This window comes from Dendropsophus ebraccatus, chromosome 7, assembly GCF_027789765.1.
Source record: "Dendropsophus ebraccatus isolate aDenEbr1 chromosome 7, aDenEbr1.pat, whole genome shotgun sequence".
NCBI lineage: Eukaryota > Metazoa > Chordata > Amphibia > Anura > Hylidae > Dendropsophus > Dendropsophus ebraccatus.
In genome coordinates, this window is record NC_091460.1 from 76308765 (window position 1) to 76327828 (window position 19064).

General features: G+C 40.7%; 1 protein-coding gene and 1 long non-coding RNA gene across 3 annotated transcripts in view; one reads left to right on the forward strand and one right to left on the reverse strand.

Moving 5' to 3' along the window:
• Positions 1-13620, forward strand: part of HPGD (15-hydroxyprostaglandin dehydrogenase) — a 48285-nt gene extending 34665 nt beyond the window's left edge. Inside the window, exons 6-7 of the mRNA XM_069977802.1 lie at positions 5321-5484; positions 10150-13620. Coding sequence (XP_069833903.1) covers positions 5321-5484; positions 10150-10282 — 297 coding nt within the window. The 3' untranslated portion in view covers positions 10283-13620. The remainder of the gene's footprint in view (positions 1-5320; positions 5485-10149) is intronic.
• Positions 5712-19064, reverse strand: part of LOC138797524 (uncharacterized) — a 73165-nt gene continuing 59812 nt past the window's right edge. For both annotated transcript variants that reach the window (XR_011363946.1, XR_011363947.1), the window contains exon 3: positions 5712-6234. This is a non-coding gene — a long non-coding RNA (uncharacterized lncRNA). The remainder of the gene's footprint in view (positions 6235-19064) is intronic.

A 19064-nucleotide genomic window follows, 5' to 3' on the forward strand; every position in this document is an offset into this window, starting at 1 on the left:
CTCCTCAGATCTCACTGCTGCATGATGTTTTTTATATATTTTTTTATTTGGTTGCAGTGGAAGAGGGGTAGTCTTATACAGCGAGTATATCCCAAACTCTATATTTTAACTGGAAATGTTGGGGGTCATCTTATACGGCCAGTTGTCTTATACAGCGGAACATACGGTATATAACTTTGTAATGTGTGTCAATAAGCTTTCTGGGCCTGCCCTCCTGCCCCCCCGCTCCCGGAAGTTAAATAAAGTATACATAATAAAAAACTGTTGACCCGGTCCTCTTCTCCCGGGCGCCATCTTGGGTCGATGCCGTCACAGCAGAGGGCAGGCCTGATCTCCTTCTTCGCTGTCTTCCACAGTAGTGAATGATAGAGAAAAGGCTGCTGGTGCACATGCGCATCGGCAGCCTTTTCATTGGCTGGAGCACATCACATGAAGCCATGTGATGCGCTCCAGCCAATAAAAAGGCTTTCTCTCCTATTCACTGCTGTGGAAGACAGCGAAGAGGAATGGTAAGTATATTTTCTGTGTATGTCTAGGTTTTTTTTTTTTGTTTTTTTTTTTGGGGGGGGCGCCGGAGTACTTCTTTAATGATGAGGGGAACCCTTATGATTCTTGGATCACAGGCTAAAATAACATCTGTATAGTACAGATAGTAATAATAATTCTCTCTGGCTTTATCTGTGTGTTTTAATGTCGGTTATGTAATCATTGTCATCCACTGAGAAAACAGAGTCGACACCGAGAACAATTTGTTCCATGTTTGATAGCTTTGTGCCAAATAAAATGGAACTTTCACAGTACAAGTAAATGATTACTGTGTTTAAAACCAGAGAAAGTTATTAGCTCTAGAAACAAGGTACAGCTCACAGCAAGGATCAATTCCTTACAAATTAGTGTCTTGATGTTTATACACAGTCACATCCTGACAGAAAGACAATAGCAGTCTCGCTGCTGTTTATAATGAATCCTGGTAATAAAAGCCATGTGGAAACCACTTGTGGTTTGGATAATTTCCTGCACACCTACAAAGAGACCGTAATATTTTTAATTACCTTATTTGCCATTTGTAAATGTTCGTATGCAATTCTGTATACAGTGGAATCAGTAGAATGTTACTTAGTCATTTCCAAAACTTTTTCTTTAGAAAGTGTATCAACATAAATAGAAAACAACAATAAAACTCTGGCATGGGATAAAAAAAAAAAATAGACTACTGAAGCATGTAGTATTGCTTACCTGTTTGATGGTTTTGAAATTACCAAAAATCCATTTGCGTTGAAAGTCTTAGTTCTTCTGTATTTTGTGGTTGTACTTCCTGGTTGAGCAGTTGCTCAGTACTATAAGTCCCAGGATACATTGCTTTGCATCAGCTTTTCATTACAGTCCTTCCACCCTGTCGGCTCACTTCCCACTGCACTCTTGCCAGTTCAGTGCCCAAAGATATTGCAGAATATTTCATTTCACTGCACACTATTGCACAGTGAGTTTGTAGCAGCATGCTGTTATCAAACATGGATTTTTTTGTTGCACTTCTACCATTATTTTGCAGCAAGTTGCGCATTAGCAGTAAAATAGCACAATTTTGCCTATATTCACAGTAAAATAGCAGGAAACCTCAGGAAAAACACAGTTTTATGATTACACATTATTTATTTATTTTTGTATACAACATTACAATATATACATATTTACCAGGCATAAATGGGGATTTACCATAAATCTTTAAAGGGAATCTATCAGCACCCAGGCCTTAAGGTGCTGACAGTGTGCTGTAGCTGGCTGTCCCCTAGTGAGCATGGTACCTTTTGGTAATTTGTCTGTGGAGTTTATTATGTACAATGTACTGTAATGAAGAGTCAAAGAGAAGTTGTGGCTCAGTGTTTGTGCTACACTCTGGCACACCTCACCACTGCTTTCTCCTCCCTTTTCTTCATGAATATTTTTTGCTTCCCAGCCTACTGCTTGCTCAGCTGTCAGCCAGTGTCCCTGATTTGAGATCAGTCCTCTGTCTGAAAGAAACACTCAGTTAAATCTATAAGCCAAAATGTGTTAGAGTTGGTCTAGGGGGCAAATCAATTGTGTACAGACTAACGATAGTTTTTTTCCTTGGTTCAATTTCCCTGGTGAAAATGATTATATATATATATATATATATATATATATATATATATATATATATATATATATATTCTTATTTTAAAATTTATTTAGACCTGATTGGGAAGTCTTTGCACTTTTATAAATTATACAATACAATATTATATTTATATTTAATTTCCATCAGAGGAATTGAACCAAGGAGAAAAAAAACTGTTGGTCCCTACACAGATGGTTTTCCCCAGACCACGAGTCTAACAAATTTGAGCTAGGAGATTTAACTATACCTGTGTGTTTCTTTCAGACATAAACTGCCGACAGAGGACTGATGTGCAATCAGGGAGAAGCCACCTTGGACTGCCTAAATGACTTGTGATTTAAAAAGCATGAAAGTGATAATAGGTAGAGATGAGTGAGTAGTAAAATATTTAAAAGCTCGAAATTAGATTTGAATAGACCCGCGATGCTCGACTATTCGATCGAATATTAAACCCTATTAAAGTCAAAGCGAAAAAATGCTTGTTTCTTGGAAACCTAAATTTGACCACTTGGAGGTCACCAAGTCCATAATGACACCTTCACAAAATAATGCAAACACCTCTGGAATGCAACTGAGAAAGCAGGGAAGCAGTATTAAACCACTATCACAGGTATCGGTATTAGGGGTCCCCAGGCAGTAATATCATTCCCTGTAATAGTTTAATTCTATAAGTTCGTTAAGATTCCAGTTTTCGATCGGAGTAGTGCAATATTCGATCAAATACCTACTCGATTGAGTATTGTCATCTCTAATAATAGGTTCTCTTTAACATAAGAAGTACATTCTGGTATGTTCTAACTCCAGCTTTGTTGTACTATACAAAGTTCAATTTTAGGCTGGTAAAAAGCTGACTGCAGTTTTCTCCCACATGATTGGTGACAGGAAGTCCAGAAAAAATGCCTGCCTGAAGTGAACTTCTTTATCTCACATAACTCCAATTCTAAAATATTCCGGAAACATTTGCATGCATACTTGTGAATGATCTTGGCAGCTACTTTTATAACCTTTGTACTCCACATCTAAAAGTGTCTTCTGTTTGTTTTCAGCCAATCACAAAAGATGACCTACCTGATATTCTGTTACTGATTATAATAACCTTGTCAATGATACACTCAGCACAATATAGAAAACTTTACATTGAGCTTCACCTAGGAATGTCTGCTTTTGTGTAAACCTAGCTTAACTAAGAAGCAAAGTGGATTATCAAATTAATAATTTTCTGGTATACCATTTTCTTTTTCTGGTATACCATTTACAGCAGAGGCAGCACGGCCCACTGGTCCACATCAGTCAAAGGTCACTTAACACTTAACCAGAAAATGGCATGCCTTTGGGAGCTATGTACTTTGGGAGCTATGTAGCTGCATTATTTCTTTACATTTTATGGCCATGTTCACACGTTTAACAATGTCTGTTGTACAGCAACTGCCGCCGGGCTGTACCTCTGTATCGGCTGCAGGAACGTTCTTATTTCACAATTGATTTGCAGGGTGTTGGGTGTTCCCGCAAATCAATTAGCCATTCACCTCAATGCAATGTACAGCCGCCACTGCACATTGCATTGTGTGAACAGCTGATGTTTCCAGACGCTGTTCAGTGAACAGCGCTTGGAAATAATTGACAGGCACATTATTCTAATTATTCTATTCTTTAGAACGGGCGTGCAATGCAATGCTGGCACTGCAGTAAAGAACGGACGCTGAGGCCATTGCAATCAGCGTCCGTTCTTTATTTAAAAAAAAATGTTGTGTGAACCTAGCCTAAGGTAATATTTTTTGCTATTATATGATCCTGTGTACCGTGGTAGTATTAATACATTGTATTTTGGTATTTGGTATTATGTGGATGATGGCTTTAGTACATGGAAGGGCTCCATATGTAGTGCTTTAAATCAATATTCATGTATAATATTGTAAGCATGTTGACCGAATGTGAGTGTACGCAGTATCAGTTCTTACTTCATAAAAGTAAATATTTTCAGTAGCGATATGATAAGGGACGGGTGTGGTGTCCTTTGCCGGCAGAGCCATTGTAGATAAACACGTACATGTTAAGGGTTTAAAAACACTTGCTTTTTCTTGAAGTATTGCAAAGAAAAAAAAAAACATGTCCCTTATAACGCAAGTCAAACAATACCACTAGCCTTTGGCAACCAGGAAGACATTTGACTTCATAAGATAGTTTTTGATAAATTTTTGCTAGTAAGTCTACGGTCAATATACTATGGGGTAGATTTATCAAACTGGTGTAAAGTAGAGTTGTCTTAGTTGCCCCTAGCAACCAATCAGATTCCACTTTTCATTCCTCACAGATTCTTTGAAAAATGAAAGGTGGAATCTGATTGGTTGCTAGGGGCAACTAAGACAATTCTACTTTAAACCAGTTTGATAAATCTCCCTATGACTTTTAGACTTTGTGTCTAAAACTATTATATTTCAGGCTGCTATAGGCACCCCCTGAGTTATATTTCATTAAAGCATGATAGTAAAGCAACAAAACTTCAACAAAGCAACGAGACCCCAAAACTCTGCATTATAAGCTGTTTATATGGAGGTGTTCTACACATGACAAACAACAACGCCTTTCTGGGTTTTACTTATGTTAGGCAAAAGCTAATCTTTCAGAGGGCTTTTTCCCCTTTACTGTCATTGCATCACTGTTTTACTTGATTTAACATGCTGCTTTTGACCTTTACATAGAGCTGCAAGCAGGACCCAAGCCCAATCTAAGGCCTGGGCTATATGGCCATCAATCAATATCCAACCACATTTGAGAGGACCATTTGTTAGTGTCACCATACTATATGAAGTTATATTAACCTGAAATAAAAGCTTAAATCCAGTATGTTGTAATGTCATCATGTTATAAAATATTATTTCTTGAAACCTTATTTATTAAAAGTGGACATCAAGTTTTCAATAGCTTTTTATTCAACACTGAATGATTGAACAATGTTATATTACCTTACACTAGCCTATGTGTTTTTTTTTCATAATATCAGTCGTTTCATGTATCTATTGTATTTCTTCATCTTCTCTTTGACTTTGACTGTAACATAATCATGCATTATTTTTCTCTTTGTTTCATTAATATTGGTCTGAACATTTCCTTTCCTCCTTAGCACTATGTACTTCTGTAAGTTATACATTTTTCATTTTAAACATATCTCATTTCTTTATACAGGCGCTGGCATCTATTGGAAACTATGGCGTGAGGGTGAACACTGTGTGCCCTGCATTTGTAGACACACCACTCCTAGAATCCATTGACAAAGAAGAAAATATGGGAGAATATTTCCAATACAAAGATAACATAAAGGACATGATGAAATTGTTTGGTGTTCTTGAGTAAGTATTAACATCTGTTAAGTAATTGTGCATAATATATCTTTCCTAAAGAATTTCACTGTCATTACTTATTGGTTGGCTCAATAGCAATACGAACAGGATCCTATAAACTACAAAAAGGGTTTGCACGTGTGTTCACTCAGGCCGCTTCCCCGGCCTAGATCACAGTCCAAACATCACCAAAGAACACACTCCACAACAATATATTTTAACTGCTTAAAACTTAATTTCTTTTCAAAACATATGCATGTTTATAATGGAAAGATTGAAAACATTTCACCCAGTGGATCGTAGTGGCATATTCATTAACCAAGTCCTAGTTCAGCTCGTAGCCCTTTGAATGCAGTTCACGGTAAGGAGTTGAAATCAATCAAGTCCATAAAAGATATGCGACGTTTCAAGAGCCAACACCTCCTTTGTCAAGCCAAGGCGACATACAGTATGTTTGTTCAGCCAAAGATACGCGATGTTTCAAGGGCCAATTCTCCCTTTGTCAAGCCAAGGGGTACCCGCACTCAGTGCTATTTTGTGCTCGAGCATCGGCGCATCGACCCACCCCACACATCGACCAGTGAAGCAGATCCATTAGAATCAAGCAGGGATGGGGTTATCTTCATACCAGGGGTCGACGGGCCTGCTCCAGTTCGGGCAGGTGCTAAAGCAGAAAATGGTCCAGATCGCAGGGGCCTGGTGACGTTTTGACAAAAAGGACTGTGCCATGGGAATCCTTGCGCCAACACCAAACAGGTACTGAAAAAAAAAAAAGTTTGTAAGCACTAGTGATGGTGATTTACCAAAAATCATTCACTCATATACTTGATATACTTGATACTAAAGAAGGATAATTCTGCTGCTGGCAGCCGGTTTGGCTGACAGTATATGGTGTAGGAGGGCCTTCTGCTTCTCCACCAACAGATGATATTAGTAGAGAAGGGTTTCTGTGATGGATTTTCACTGCCTGACCATTTTGTTCTAAGAGGAATAAGCTGACACCACCTAAGGATGACTCCTGCCCATATGCCCTATTAGGGCCAGTTCACACTGAGCAAGATCGCCAAAATCCTGTGGTGCTCAGTGTGCTGCTGTAAGTGAGTGGAGAGGGCACGCACTCATCTGCTCCCTCTCCTCTCCGCTCAAAGAACTAACATGTTAGTTCTTTGAGCAGAGAGCGGCCGCAGCGGACGAGCGCACGCCCTCTCCATTCACTTACAGCAGCACACAGAGCACGGCGGGATTCTCCGCCACGGAATTCCGACGATCATGCTCGGTGTGAACTGGCCCTTAGAGTATACAGACATCACAGAAGTGGGTCTCTCTTTTAGCATCCCCTGCATAGCCCAATAAGAACTACTTCCTTACTATTTGCTCATTCCATTCCTTTTGTTGTCAGCCATTCATTCGAATTAGTGAACATAAAAAGTGAACACGTGTTTGTACGTCAGATCACCACCCTTTGACTTTGGCAGAGAAGTCTTGGTGAGTGATGTAGGAGACACTGATCCAGTTCTTGGTCCATGACAATTTTATTTAAATGTTTGATTACCACTGCAGCTATAGAGATGTTATATGATTGGCTGCAGCTTCCTTTGGTGATGGCAGCAGATCAATAGAGGTTAGAGAAGCCAGACCTGCAGATATCCCTTTTTATGTGACAATACCTTTAATTATCCATGCTACATTTTGCCACACTTGTCATTTATAAACTATGATCATTTGAAAATAAGGCATAAATTTAATTAAAATACAAAATTCTTAAAATACTTATATATCATTATATTATATAGATCACAGCACAGCACAAGAGCACTAAACACTCAACTTGGAATACTGGGCATATTTCTCACAATAAGGATATTAGCCTGCACATGTTGTTTATCCCTAGTATCCGCATGGTTCTCTAGCTGTACATTGTATTAATCATTGTTTATTGTATACTTGGCAGGCTTCGAACAGCAATAGTGAATATTGTTTAACATTATTTGGCACATGTAACAATTGCTGTTTCCTCCCTTGGGCCTTTTTTCATACTTGATTTGTAGTTGGTTATAAACTTCAGGAGAAGTCTATTTTAGAACCTGAAGAATGATCACAGTTCTGTTTATTTTGCTCTGCATATAAAGTTCACACAGTGGGGGAAAGAGCAGACAATTAAATGTTACAATGATATAGTGTATTTTTCTTAACATTTTTTTCATTCAAAATTTCCATTTGCATGCAAGGTTTGTGTGTTATACTTTATCTTACTTTATCTCATCCTTCCTTCAATTATGTGTGTAGTAAAGAATACTATCTTTAATTCTTGAGTCGTTGCCTTAGGGAGTATCCGGCAAAGTATATACACACCCTGTATAGTGTTTTGCCTCCTTATATATATCGATATCAGGCATAAAAATCATTTTGTTGACAATGTCAAATGTTTTTAGAGTGTACTGGATTGAAGATGGACACCATCACCACCACCAATAGTGCACTTTAGTTACTCATGAATATATGTCCAACTTAAAGGAAATCCATCACTAAGACATTTCAATCTAATCTATCACCATTATGTTATAGAGCAGAAAGAACTGAGCATTGATATATATCTTTGTGGGAACAGATTCAGTATAACTTTTAACTTGTTAAATGAAATCCCTGCTCATTCTGTGATAAGGAGTCCGGTGGGCGGTGTCACTGAATGGACTGGACTTTAGAGATTTCAATCAATAAAATGCAAGTTGTACTGAATTTTTTCCAATAAAGTTATATATCAATCTGCTCAGCTCATTCTGCTCTATAACATAATGCCAATAGCTTAAGATAGTATTTTCATGGTGACAGGTTCTCTTTAAGTAGGAATACAATGATCCGCATATACTTAATAATTTTTAATCCAAAATTAAATAATGATTTATATTTCAAAATATAATGCCTAATAAGTTGTAGCGGTAACTAAGAATACATTGTTACCAAATGCAAGTAATACCAGTATTGTGGTTTCATATCTACCATTAATTTCATGGAAGAGCAGAAACACATACTATGCATGGTCATCTGGGACTTGTTCATTTTCAGCATCATTGAGGGCCCCATCACCACAGAAACGACTCTTGTCTAATTAAAGTGGTTTTTTAGCACAAACATGGAGGCAATATTGTTAGAATATACCATGAAAATCTAATTTGTGTCTTACCAATGTTCTAGAACAGAGTAGCTACATTGCCAGGAAAGCACCACTTCTCTGCATGTCTCTTTTTAGAGGTCACAGTATAATGGACTGACCATGAATTTAAGCTAAAGTGTTAGAAGGCTAATTGCACACAAGTTGGCCTTTCTTCCAGTCTTTAGTTCTAACAAGCAGTGTTGGTAACACAGGACAGCCCCTACTGATATACCAACAAAGTATGTACTAAGGCCTTCCATGTAAGGGAGTACAAACAAAGGCAGGGGACAGCACTTATCCAGTGTATGTAATCGATGTTTGTATGTGGGTATGGAAATCACTCCCTATCCACTCCACCTAGATCCACAATAGTGTTAGTATAGCTTGTATTGGTTCCCATTCCAGAAGAACATCCATAAACAGAGGGCACTCAGACAAATACCCGGGGTAGAGATCCACACTGGTAATGTTATGGGGTAAGGCTGGGTTCACACTACGTATATTTCAGTCAGTATTGTGGTCCTCATATTGCAACCAAAACCAGGAGTGGATTAAAAACACAAAGGATCTGTCCACACAATGTTGAAATTGAGTGGATGGCCGCCATTTAATGGCAAATATTTGCTGTTATTTTAAAACAATGGCTGTTATATTGAAATAATGGCAGTTATTTACCGTTATATGGCGGCCATCCACTCACTTTCAACATTGTGTGAACAAATCCTTTCTGTGTTTTTAATCCACTCCTGGTTTTGGTTGCAATATAAGGACCACAATACTGACTGAAATATACGTAGTGTGAACCCAGCCAAAGTTTAACAGAAAAAACAGTAGCGCTCAGAAACCTAATACAGTGAGGAAAAGACATAAAAACCACAGATGTGGGTTTAAACACATTGTAGAAATACACTTTTCCATTTCCAGAACTTTTAACTCCATGCTTATTCTCACACTTAGGAGGCTCCTAAGTAAGAGAATAAGTGTGTAGTTAAAAGGTTAGGTTTCTGAGTGCTACAGTTTTTTCTGTTTTACCACATGTAAGGAAGTAAGCCAGCCTATAATATTTTGGCCTATTGTCAAGATAATCTATCAATATTATATATACTGATCAGCTCTTTAAAGGGGATTCCCACGTAACTCAGGTTGTGCTGCCTTCTGAGGGAAATCCGGCCGGAGTGTATACACTTAATATACACTCCGGCCGGGATCCCTCGCAGCCCTGTAGAAAACTGACATGTCAGTTTTCTGCGGCCACTAATTAGTGAATAGCGGCCGCAGGAAACCCTGTCAGTGCTCACTATGGAGAGTTCTGATGCGGATGCGCACTGATGCCCCCGCATCAGAACTCTGCGGCCCTAAAGATCATCTGGGATGATCTTTTTAGAGACCGGCCATTCCGTGAAAAGCCAGTCTCTTACGGCCAGTCTCTTACGTTGTGTGAACATAGCCTTAAAGTTTTGTTTACCTGGCATCATCTTCATCATCTGGTTATTTTATATACTTTTTTTTATTCTTTTGTACAGTCCATCACTTATCGCAGAAGGAATGGTCAGACTGATAGAAGATGAAACTGCAAATGGGGCAGTAATGAAAATCACAACATCACGGGGAATTCATTTTGAAGAATTCAGTGCCAACCAAAAGACAAAAGTGTGAATCTGCAATGAGAATATGGTCTAATCATTGTTGAACTACTCATTCCTCCTTTATGAAAAAGCCAAGCACAAGAATAAAAGGCATAGATGGAATAATGTCATAGAAAATACCGCAACTAAATCCATTAAATTAGATAAAAACAAAGTAAATGTCAACTTGAAAACACCATGTAAAGTCCACAATTCTGTACTGGCTTGTTGTGTAAAGTTGGTGGTAGGAGATCCCTACACACTCTTAAGTTCAAAGTATAAAGACTATGCAGATAGTTCAAAAGCTCCCCCTAGATTTAAAAAGATTTGATTAGTAGAGAAAAGGCACTTAAATTCCCAAAGTTGAAAAACAATAAAGGCGAATAAGTCTTTACAAGATTTTGAAGCCAAAGCCAGGAATAGACTAAACAGAGAACAGGTCATAAATGAATTCCTGGCTTTGGCTTCAAAAATCTGTCAGATAAATCTATCTGTGTAAAGGTACCCTTAGAGGGACAGTCTTCATCTGTACCAGATTTATCATGGGGACTTAGGCTGACTAATAAATCTGGTCCATCTGTAGACTGTGTGTGTTGTAAGTTTAGGCCAGTTTTAGTGCATGGCGCTTATCTCCAATGCCAATAAACCATATCCCCTTACCAAATTGCTGTTGCTGTTTTGTATATGCAGTTTTGGTGCATTTATAGCCAAAGCTACAGCCTTAGTAAATCTAGGCCTGTCTTTGTAGATTATTGGACATAACTTTAATATTCACATCAATTGCTACTACGAAGAAATGTAATTTATGGTTAGTACCATCAAGAAACATACTAAAGTATATTATAAAGCATTGTCATACAATGAAAATCTGTGCATTTTAGTTATATTTTAGTTAAAGGCGTATTACAGTGCTGTAAAAAAAAATCATATCATTCTGGGTTCTCATAAGCTATAAAAAAAAAAAAAAAAACTATACCTATTTACCCCTGGTCCCCAACTAGTCCTGCTGCAGCTCTACTTTTCTGGTCCTTGCCCCTTTGTCACTTCAAGCTGCTTTCAAGACTAGAATTCAGGGCAGGACCATCCTGCTCTGCTGATTACTGGCCACAGCGATGTCCTGTCTCAGACAGTGATTGGCTAATTGGTGAGGTCACCTTTAATGCAGGTTGAAAAGCCAATCCGCTGGGAACCAGAAGAAGACAACCTGAGCTGCAACAGGACAGAGGGGCACCGAAAGTAGGAAAGTATTGTTTCGACCTTTTTTTTTTAGTATTTCTCCAGGGCTTCAGCACTATTATTTTTTTTCTACAGCACCAGAATACTCCTTTAAATGTAGACTCAAAGAAATTATATGTATATAGTGCAGAAGAGTGAATTTTTATGCTTACCAATCAACAGTGTACTATAAATCAGCATTTACAGCTTCTTGAGGACCAAGAAATCAATAGTACAGGCTATTTTAAGAAACTTTGTAATTAGGTTTATTAGCCAAAAAATGCATTTTTATCATGAAAAAGCAGTTTGAAGCTCTCCCCACTGTCTTCATTGTTCCCCTATGGAGAGAGCTAAATAAAAGAACAAAACAGGACAACAAAGAGTTAATCTACAAATACATCGCCCTTTATCTCCTCTGACAGACACCACTGACCTCTCTGAGCTCTGATTACAGCTATCACCCAGCTCCATGCCTGTAATCCCTTTGTTCTCAGCTTTCTGCTGTCGGCTAACTCCCTCTTTCCTCCTCCTAGAACAGACTGGGTATGTCTGATGCAACAAGTCACAATCTCCTGATTTTTTGCAGTGGATGGAAAAGAGGAGGGAGGTGGGACCTGAGAAAGGGATTTTTAAATGCAGATAATGGCATATTTGGCTAATAAACCCAATTACAAAGTTTCTTAAAATCGCCTGGACTATTGATTTCTGCAAAAAAAAAAAGAAAAAATTACGAGTAAGTAAGGAGGGAGTAAGGGAGCAATTCCACAGCAATGTACTAGTAAGTCCTCATTTACACTGATGTGCCAAAATATTATCCTATTTTAGCAGTACAACATGACACTTTATAAATCAGGAATGCAGCAATGTATCCAGTCTGCCACAGAGGGTAATGTAAGAGATAGTAGTTAAAATGAAACAAAAAGGGTGCAAGTAAAAAAGAGGCACTGCCCAGAACAGGGCATAGTATTTTAGTTTGGTCCTTTGTAACCGTGACTGAGCAACCTGATCGATTTTTATGAACAACTAAACCACATTTCCCTGGAGTTATATTATTATGATAAAAATTTCCCTCCATGTGTGACAGCCATTTCAAAGATGTGATGTGTGCAGTGGCATGCACTTACAGGTTTTGCTCTAAGGTTTTGAGATGCTGCATATTTATGGCTTTATAAAAAAAAAACTGTGAAAATAGGTGAATTAATACATATCTTTTTGTAGGATCACCCCCAATAAAATATATATATTTTTCTATTCAGATATAGGCTATGTTCACACAACTTCAAAAATAGAGAAATGGCGGCCAATTTTGAAATTTAAAATCCGTTTTTGCCGCAATTTAACTGACTGCAATGGCAGTGCATTGAAGTCAATGGAAAGACCGATGTCCAATTCACACAATGTATAACGGACGTTGAAAACGGACATTTTTGCCGCGGACATCAAAATAATGAACATGATCATTATTTTCGGATGTCTTTTGCAAACAGCGGACGTTTTTATTAGTTGTTCACAAAGTCCAACTAGTAACCCCAAACTAAAATACCGTACAAACACCAGTCATTGCACTAAGGGGAGGCCAGACAGCTAAATGACGTCCGTTAATTTAGACTCAAAATAACGGACGTCATTTTAAACGGAGCTGAAAAATCGTTGTGTGAACATATAGTTTAAGCCCTGGCACATACTATTTTTCCAGAAGGCAAAGAGGTAAAGTCTTAAGACATTTATTGTTAAATATTGTAGCTAATGTATATATTTAAGTTATACTCTTTGTGATTGTAAGAAATCTGCTCTTATCTGATGTGTAAAGAGTCTGCGTTTACTTTTTTCATGTTTGAATCTGTACATTTGTTGTCTATAAATTTGTCTGAAATTCCCATTTTATAATCACAGAAAATATAGAACTCCAAATGTGATGCTGTAATGGGTAAACAGGTATTAAAAACAGTCCAGATTGTCATAATAGGAAGCTTTTGGAGTGCTGGGTTTTCTGTGTCTATTGACAAAAGGGGTAGGATCCTACTCAGAATGTCATGCAACCATTTTAAAAATACGTATTTTATGCTGACAAAATATCTGAAATATTTGATACAAAAATATGTAAACATTTTCAAATATTTCATGCAGTCAAATAAAAAAAGATTTACCAATAAATCTGTTGATCTTGTTGGAACTCGCTGTATTTTGTATATTGTCCAAGTGTTATTAAGATTCTCAGGATTCCACAATTTGCTTGTGTAGCCACTGACTTGCCTCAGAGATTATTCCTGGTACAGAATGTTACAAAGTAGCTATATAGTTAGTAGAGTTGAAATAGATGTCCATCAAATTTAAATAATAAAAAAAAAGGATAAAGTGGGGAGGGGAGAATATCTTTAGATATCAGTTCTATACTCAGGAAATTGCAGAGTTTGTCTTTCCACTACAACCATCCAACTTGCATCAGCCAATGATGATTCCTCCCTTTGATCTACCATGTGACTCATGAACATAACTAGGGATGAGCGAACCGAACCGTAATAAACCAGATTCGTTACAAACTTTGCAAAAAGTTCGGTTTGTCACCGAACCGAACTTTGAGAAAGTTCGTAACTAGAGATGAGCGAACCTCGAGCATGCTCGAGTCCATCCGAACCCGAACTTTTGGCATTTGATTAGCGGTGGCTGCTGAAGTTGGATAAAGCCCTAAGGCTATGTGGAAAACATGGATATAGTCATTGGCTGTATCCATGTTTTCCAGACAACGTTAGAGCTTTATCCAAGTTCAGCAGCCCCCGCTAATCAAATGCCAATCGTTCGGGTTCTGATGGACTCGAACCCGAACCCGGTTTGCTCATCTCTATTCGTAACGAATATGGTTAAAATAACAATAACTCGTTACTGGGTCTATTCCATGGCCCGATGATCGTTGAGTGAGCGCTGCAGGGACATCGTTGCCGATGTCCTTGCAGCCCTTGCACCATACATTACCTGTACGGGCTCCAGGGCTTCTCCTCCGCTCCGTCTTCCTCCCCGGGTCCCGCGTGCTCTAGCTTCAGAATGGCCTGTCAGCTGACAGGCCACTCAACAAATCACAGGCCGCGGTGGTCCCGGCCTGTGATTCGCTGAGCGCTCTCAGCTGACAGGCCATTCTGAAGCTAGAGCGCGCGGGACCCGGGGAGGAAGAGGGAGCGGAGGAGAAGCCCTGCAATCCGGACAGGTAATGTATGGTGCTTTTCAAATCGTCGGTCGCCCGCTGCGCACCGCTATTCCACCGTAGCGATGCAGGGTGGGAGACCGATGATTTTAGGTCTGGCCCTAAATAAACGATCAGCAGATGACACGATCATCGGCTGATCATTTTCTCTATTCCACCGAGCGATAATCAGCCGAATCGGGCCGAATGGGGCCTATTATCGCTCCTGTGTAATAGGGCCCTTAGTCTCTTTAGATATACCTGGGTGCTGCCCAATCAAAAATGTAATGTGACAGCTGTCTGTGAGTATCAACCAAGACACATGAAAGCAACTTCAGTGTTCAAGCTGATCTACTTTATTAAGTGAAAATCTCTCAGTTTATATGTTTACAAGAAATCTTCAAAAAATAAAATAGGAGAACCCTGTTTAGCCGCAACAAAAAAAGGTTAAAAAAAAGGCCCATCACTGTCCCAGCAAAAAAAAAAAAAAAAGTCCCATCACTGCACAGTTGTGTAGAAAAATGTTGGCGACTCATTGGGATTCTTGGTGTCCAAGACTGTGCACTCGGGTGCTGATGTCTGGTCATTTAATTATGGGCAAGGGCAGTACATGTCTGTTACTGCCCATTGGGTCAACATCCTCCCAGAAGACCATCAGGAAGTTGGCCCATTCTTGCCACTATCACCTCCCCTGTGCTTTAGGGGGCCAGTTCTGCACAAGTTCTGCCTCCACCAACCTGCCCCAGTGTTTTACCAACAATGTCAGGCCCGGCGCTCTCAGGCTGTCCTCCATTTGGTGAGCCTGGGTGAACAGAGCCACAGTGGGCAAGAGCTCCTCCGGACCATCAGGGAGGAGATATATGACTGGCGGACCCCATGTCATCTAACGGTGGGAAGAGTTGTAGCCAACGATGGGAGGAACATGGTCTCTGCAGTGCAGCAGGGAGGGCTGAGTCATACACCTTGTATGGCACATGTGATAAACCTCATAGTGCACAGGTGTCTTCAAACATTTCCTGCCAATTATTGATCCCTTTTAAGGACGCGACGCTGTGAGCAGGCATGACTATGGGATCAATGACATCATCCCACTCGTCTATGTTCTAGAAAGTGTGCTAACAACATCATCAGTGAGGATTCGCAGGCCACCACTCCAAGGCTGAACATCCTCCTCCTCCGTTAATTGTCTGTTCTCAACCATACTGGCCTGGATGCAATCAGGTACTGCCTCCCCCTCCTCAAATAGCCTGTTTTTAACCATACTGGCCTGGGTGCAGTCAAGTGGTGCCGCCTCCTCCAATAGTCTCTTCTCAACCATACTGGCCTGGGTGCAATCAAGTGCTGCTGCCTCCTCCTCCTCCTTCGACAATTGTCTGTTCTCAACCATACTGGGTCCAATACAGTACTATTACTGCTGCTGGTTCCACTGTCAAATGTCTGTTTTCCACACTACTGGGTCCAAGGAACTTTGTGTCCTATGTCTCATGTAATTACTTACACCTTGGCTAATTTTTTTTTTGCTATTTTGGCACTTTGATTTTTTCACTTTTTTTTATTGTAATAGCAACTGCAACTAAACAAAACTATACTGTTAGGACTCGTTCGGCTCCTGGCACCGCCGATGCATGCAGTCAAAGCATACATGACCGCTCAGACCGGTTGCTAGGGGCGCGACGACGGCGCTCATAGCAGCTGGACTGCTTCTTGTGTTTTTTACCTACTCGTCTCTGCTATTCTGTGTTGTAGCAGAGGCCAGGGTTCCACTGCCCTGGCTGAGCAGCATAGGTGTTGTATGTGTTAGCTGATTGTTGATTGACAGCTGACACTACCAATCAGCTGTCAGTAATCTTGAGTCTGGAACCTATAAGTATCCTCCCCAGTCTACTATGCTTCTCCTGTGAAAGTCCCTGGCTTGCCTGGTGTTACTTGATCTAGCATTCCCTGCATTATATCCTGGTTACCTGACTTCAGCTTTGACTACTTGACTATTCTTTTGGACACGATTTGGTACTTGGTTGCTCGGCTGGTTTTGACTCGGACTTCTGACTTCCCTTTATTGTCTTGTGTATTGTCTTGTTTTGTTTTGTGTATTCACTGTAGTTAGATCAGGGACTGCCGTCCAGTTGTCCGTTTGCTATATTAGAGCATCTGAGGCAAGCAGGTAGGGGCAGTGTGGCAGGTGCTAGCTTCAGGGTTCACCTGTCCTTGTGTCTCTCTGTCCTGATCCTAACATTTTCACAGGCCCTACCCACGTCAGCGATTCCGACGGTTCAGCATGTCTGTTGATCCGTCCATAGCTGACAGTTTACAAGACATTGCGACACGTATGGAAGGTATGGCGGGTTATATGGCACAGCTGACGCAGCGAGTAGACGCCTGAACCCCGTCAACTTTCCAGATGACTATGACGCCAGCTCCTGTGGTCTCTCAGACTTCCCGACCTAAGATGCTTATGCCCGACCGATTTGAGGGGAACCCGGACAAGTTCAGAACATTCAGGGAGTCCTGTAACTTATATTTTAAGTTTAACCCCTTCTCGGGAGATGCTGAAAGAGTTGCTATGGTAGTGTCTCTCCTTCAGGGGGCGCCCCAAGATTGGGCTCTGGCCCTACCTCGTGAAGCCCCTGAATGGAGTTCCCTGCAAAGGTTTTTTGGGTCCCTGGGACAAATTTATGATGACCCTAACCGCGCTGCCCTGGCCGAATCTCACCTGTTATCCATCCAGCAAGGTCGCCGTACCGCTGAGGATTATTCAGCTGAGTTTAGGCAGTGGAGCGCGGTAACAGGGTGGACAGATGCACCCCTTAAAACCTTATACCGACAAGGACTGTCAGACCACATAAAGGACGCTATGGTCAGCCGGCCCTCTCCTGACTCCCTGAGTGAATTAATGACATTAGCCATCTCCATTCACAGGCGACTTAGGGAGAGGAAACGGGAGAAGCAGGGGGTGACAACAGTAGTTTCACATCAGGTAACCTCAAGGAAAGCAGTGGTTTTGTCTCCTACTCTGCCAGAAGAGGAACTGATGATATTTGGCTCCACTTCGGCTACTGCTCGCAGGAAACATCGCCTGGACAACTCCTTGTGCCTGTATTGTGGAAAACCGGGACACTTCCTCAGAGAATGTCCGTTCCGGCCCGATCAAGTTCCGGGAAAACGCCAGTGCCTGAGTGATGATCTGGAGGGTCACTCAGGCACACAGGTACCTCCTAGAGTGTTTGACAAGTTGTTACTGCCAGTAAAATTGTCTTCTGGTGATACTAATTTTTCCTGCCAGGCCATGGTGGATTCAGGCACTGCCCTAAGTTTTATTCGTACACCTGTTGCTTTGTCCTTAGGATTGAAGTTGATCCCGTTGTGCTATCCATTTTCTGTTTCAGGTGCCAATTCTGCTCCTTTAAGTGGGGGTAATATCAGGTTCCGTACCCCTGAGGTATCCATGGGGGTTTGTTGTCTCTGCCAGGAACAGATATCCTTTTTTGTCATGGACAAGCTGGCCACAGATGTAATTCTTGGGTTTCCATGGTTGCGTCTCCACAATCCAGTGTTTAGTTGGAAAACTTCTGAGTTAGTTAAGTGGGGTAGTTCTTGTGAGTCCCATTTGGCTCAGGTTTGTCCGTCCTTATGTTCTGTCACTGATATGCTGGTTCTGCCTGAATTTATTTCTGACTTCCAGGATGTGTTCGATGAGGCGGTTGCTGATGCCTTGCCTCCGCACCGTCCGTATGATTGCGCCATCGATCTTGTGTCCGGGGCCAGGTTTCCCAAGGGTCGGATCTTTAACCTGTCCCCCCCGGAGCGAGAGTTGATGCGCCAGTACATACAGGACAGTTTAAGGAAGGGTCACATCCGCCAATCCGTGTCACCCATGGGTGCTGGGTTTTTCTTTGTGGAAAAGAAAGACAGTGGATTACGTCCCTGTATAGATTACAGGGCATTAAATAAAATAACCATTAAGGACCAGCATCCTCTTCCTCTGATCCCGGACTTTCTTAACCAGGTAGTGGGTGCCAGTTGGTTCAAAAATAGACCTTCGGGGGGCATATAACTTGATCCGGATCAGAGAAGGTGATGAATGGAAAACTGCTTTTAACACTCCAGAAGGGCATTTTGAATATCTTGTGATGCCCTTCGGGCTTAGTAACGCTCCGGCTGTTTTTCAAAGGTTTGTCAATTACATTTTCCGTGATTTGTTTGGTCAATTTGTCATAGTGTACCTGGATGACATTCTCATTTACTCACCAGACTGGCCCTCCCACCAGAAACACGTTCGTGAGGTTTTATCTAGGCTCAGAAAGAATCTCTTGTGTGCCAAATTTTCAAAGTGTCTTTTTGGGGTAAAAGAAATTGGTTTTCTGGGATATATCCTTACTCCTGATGCGGTACAAATGGATCCTAGTAAAGTTACAGCGGTGCTAGA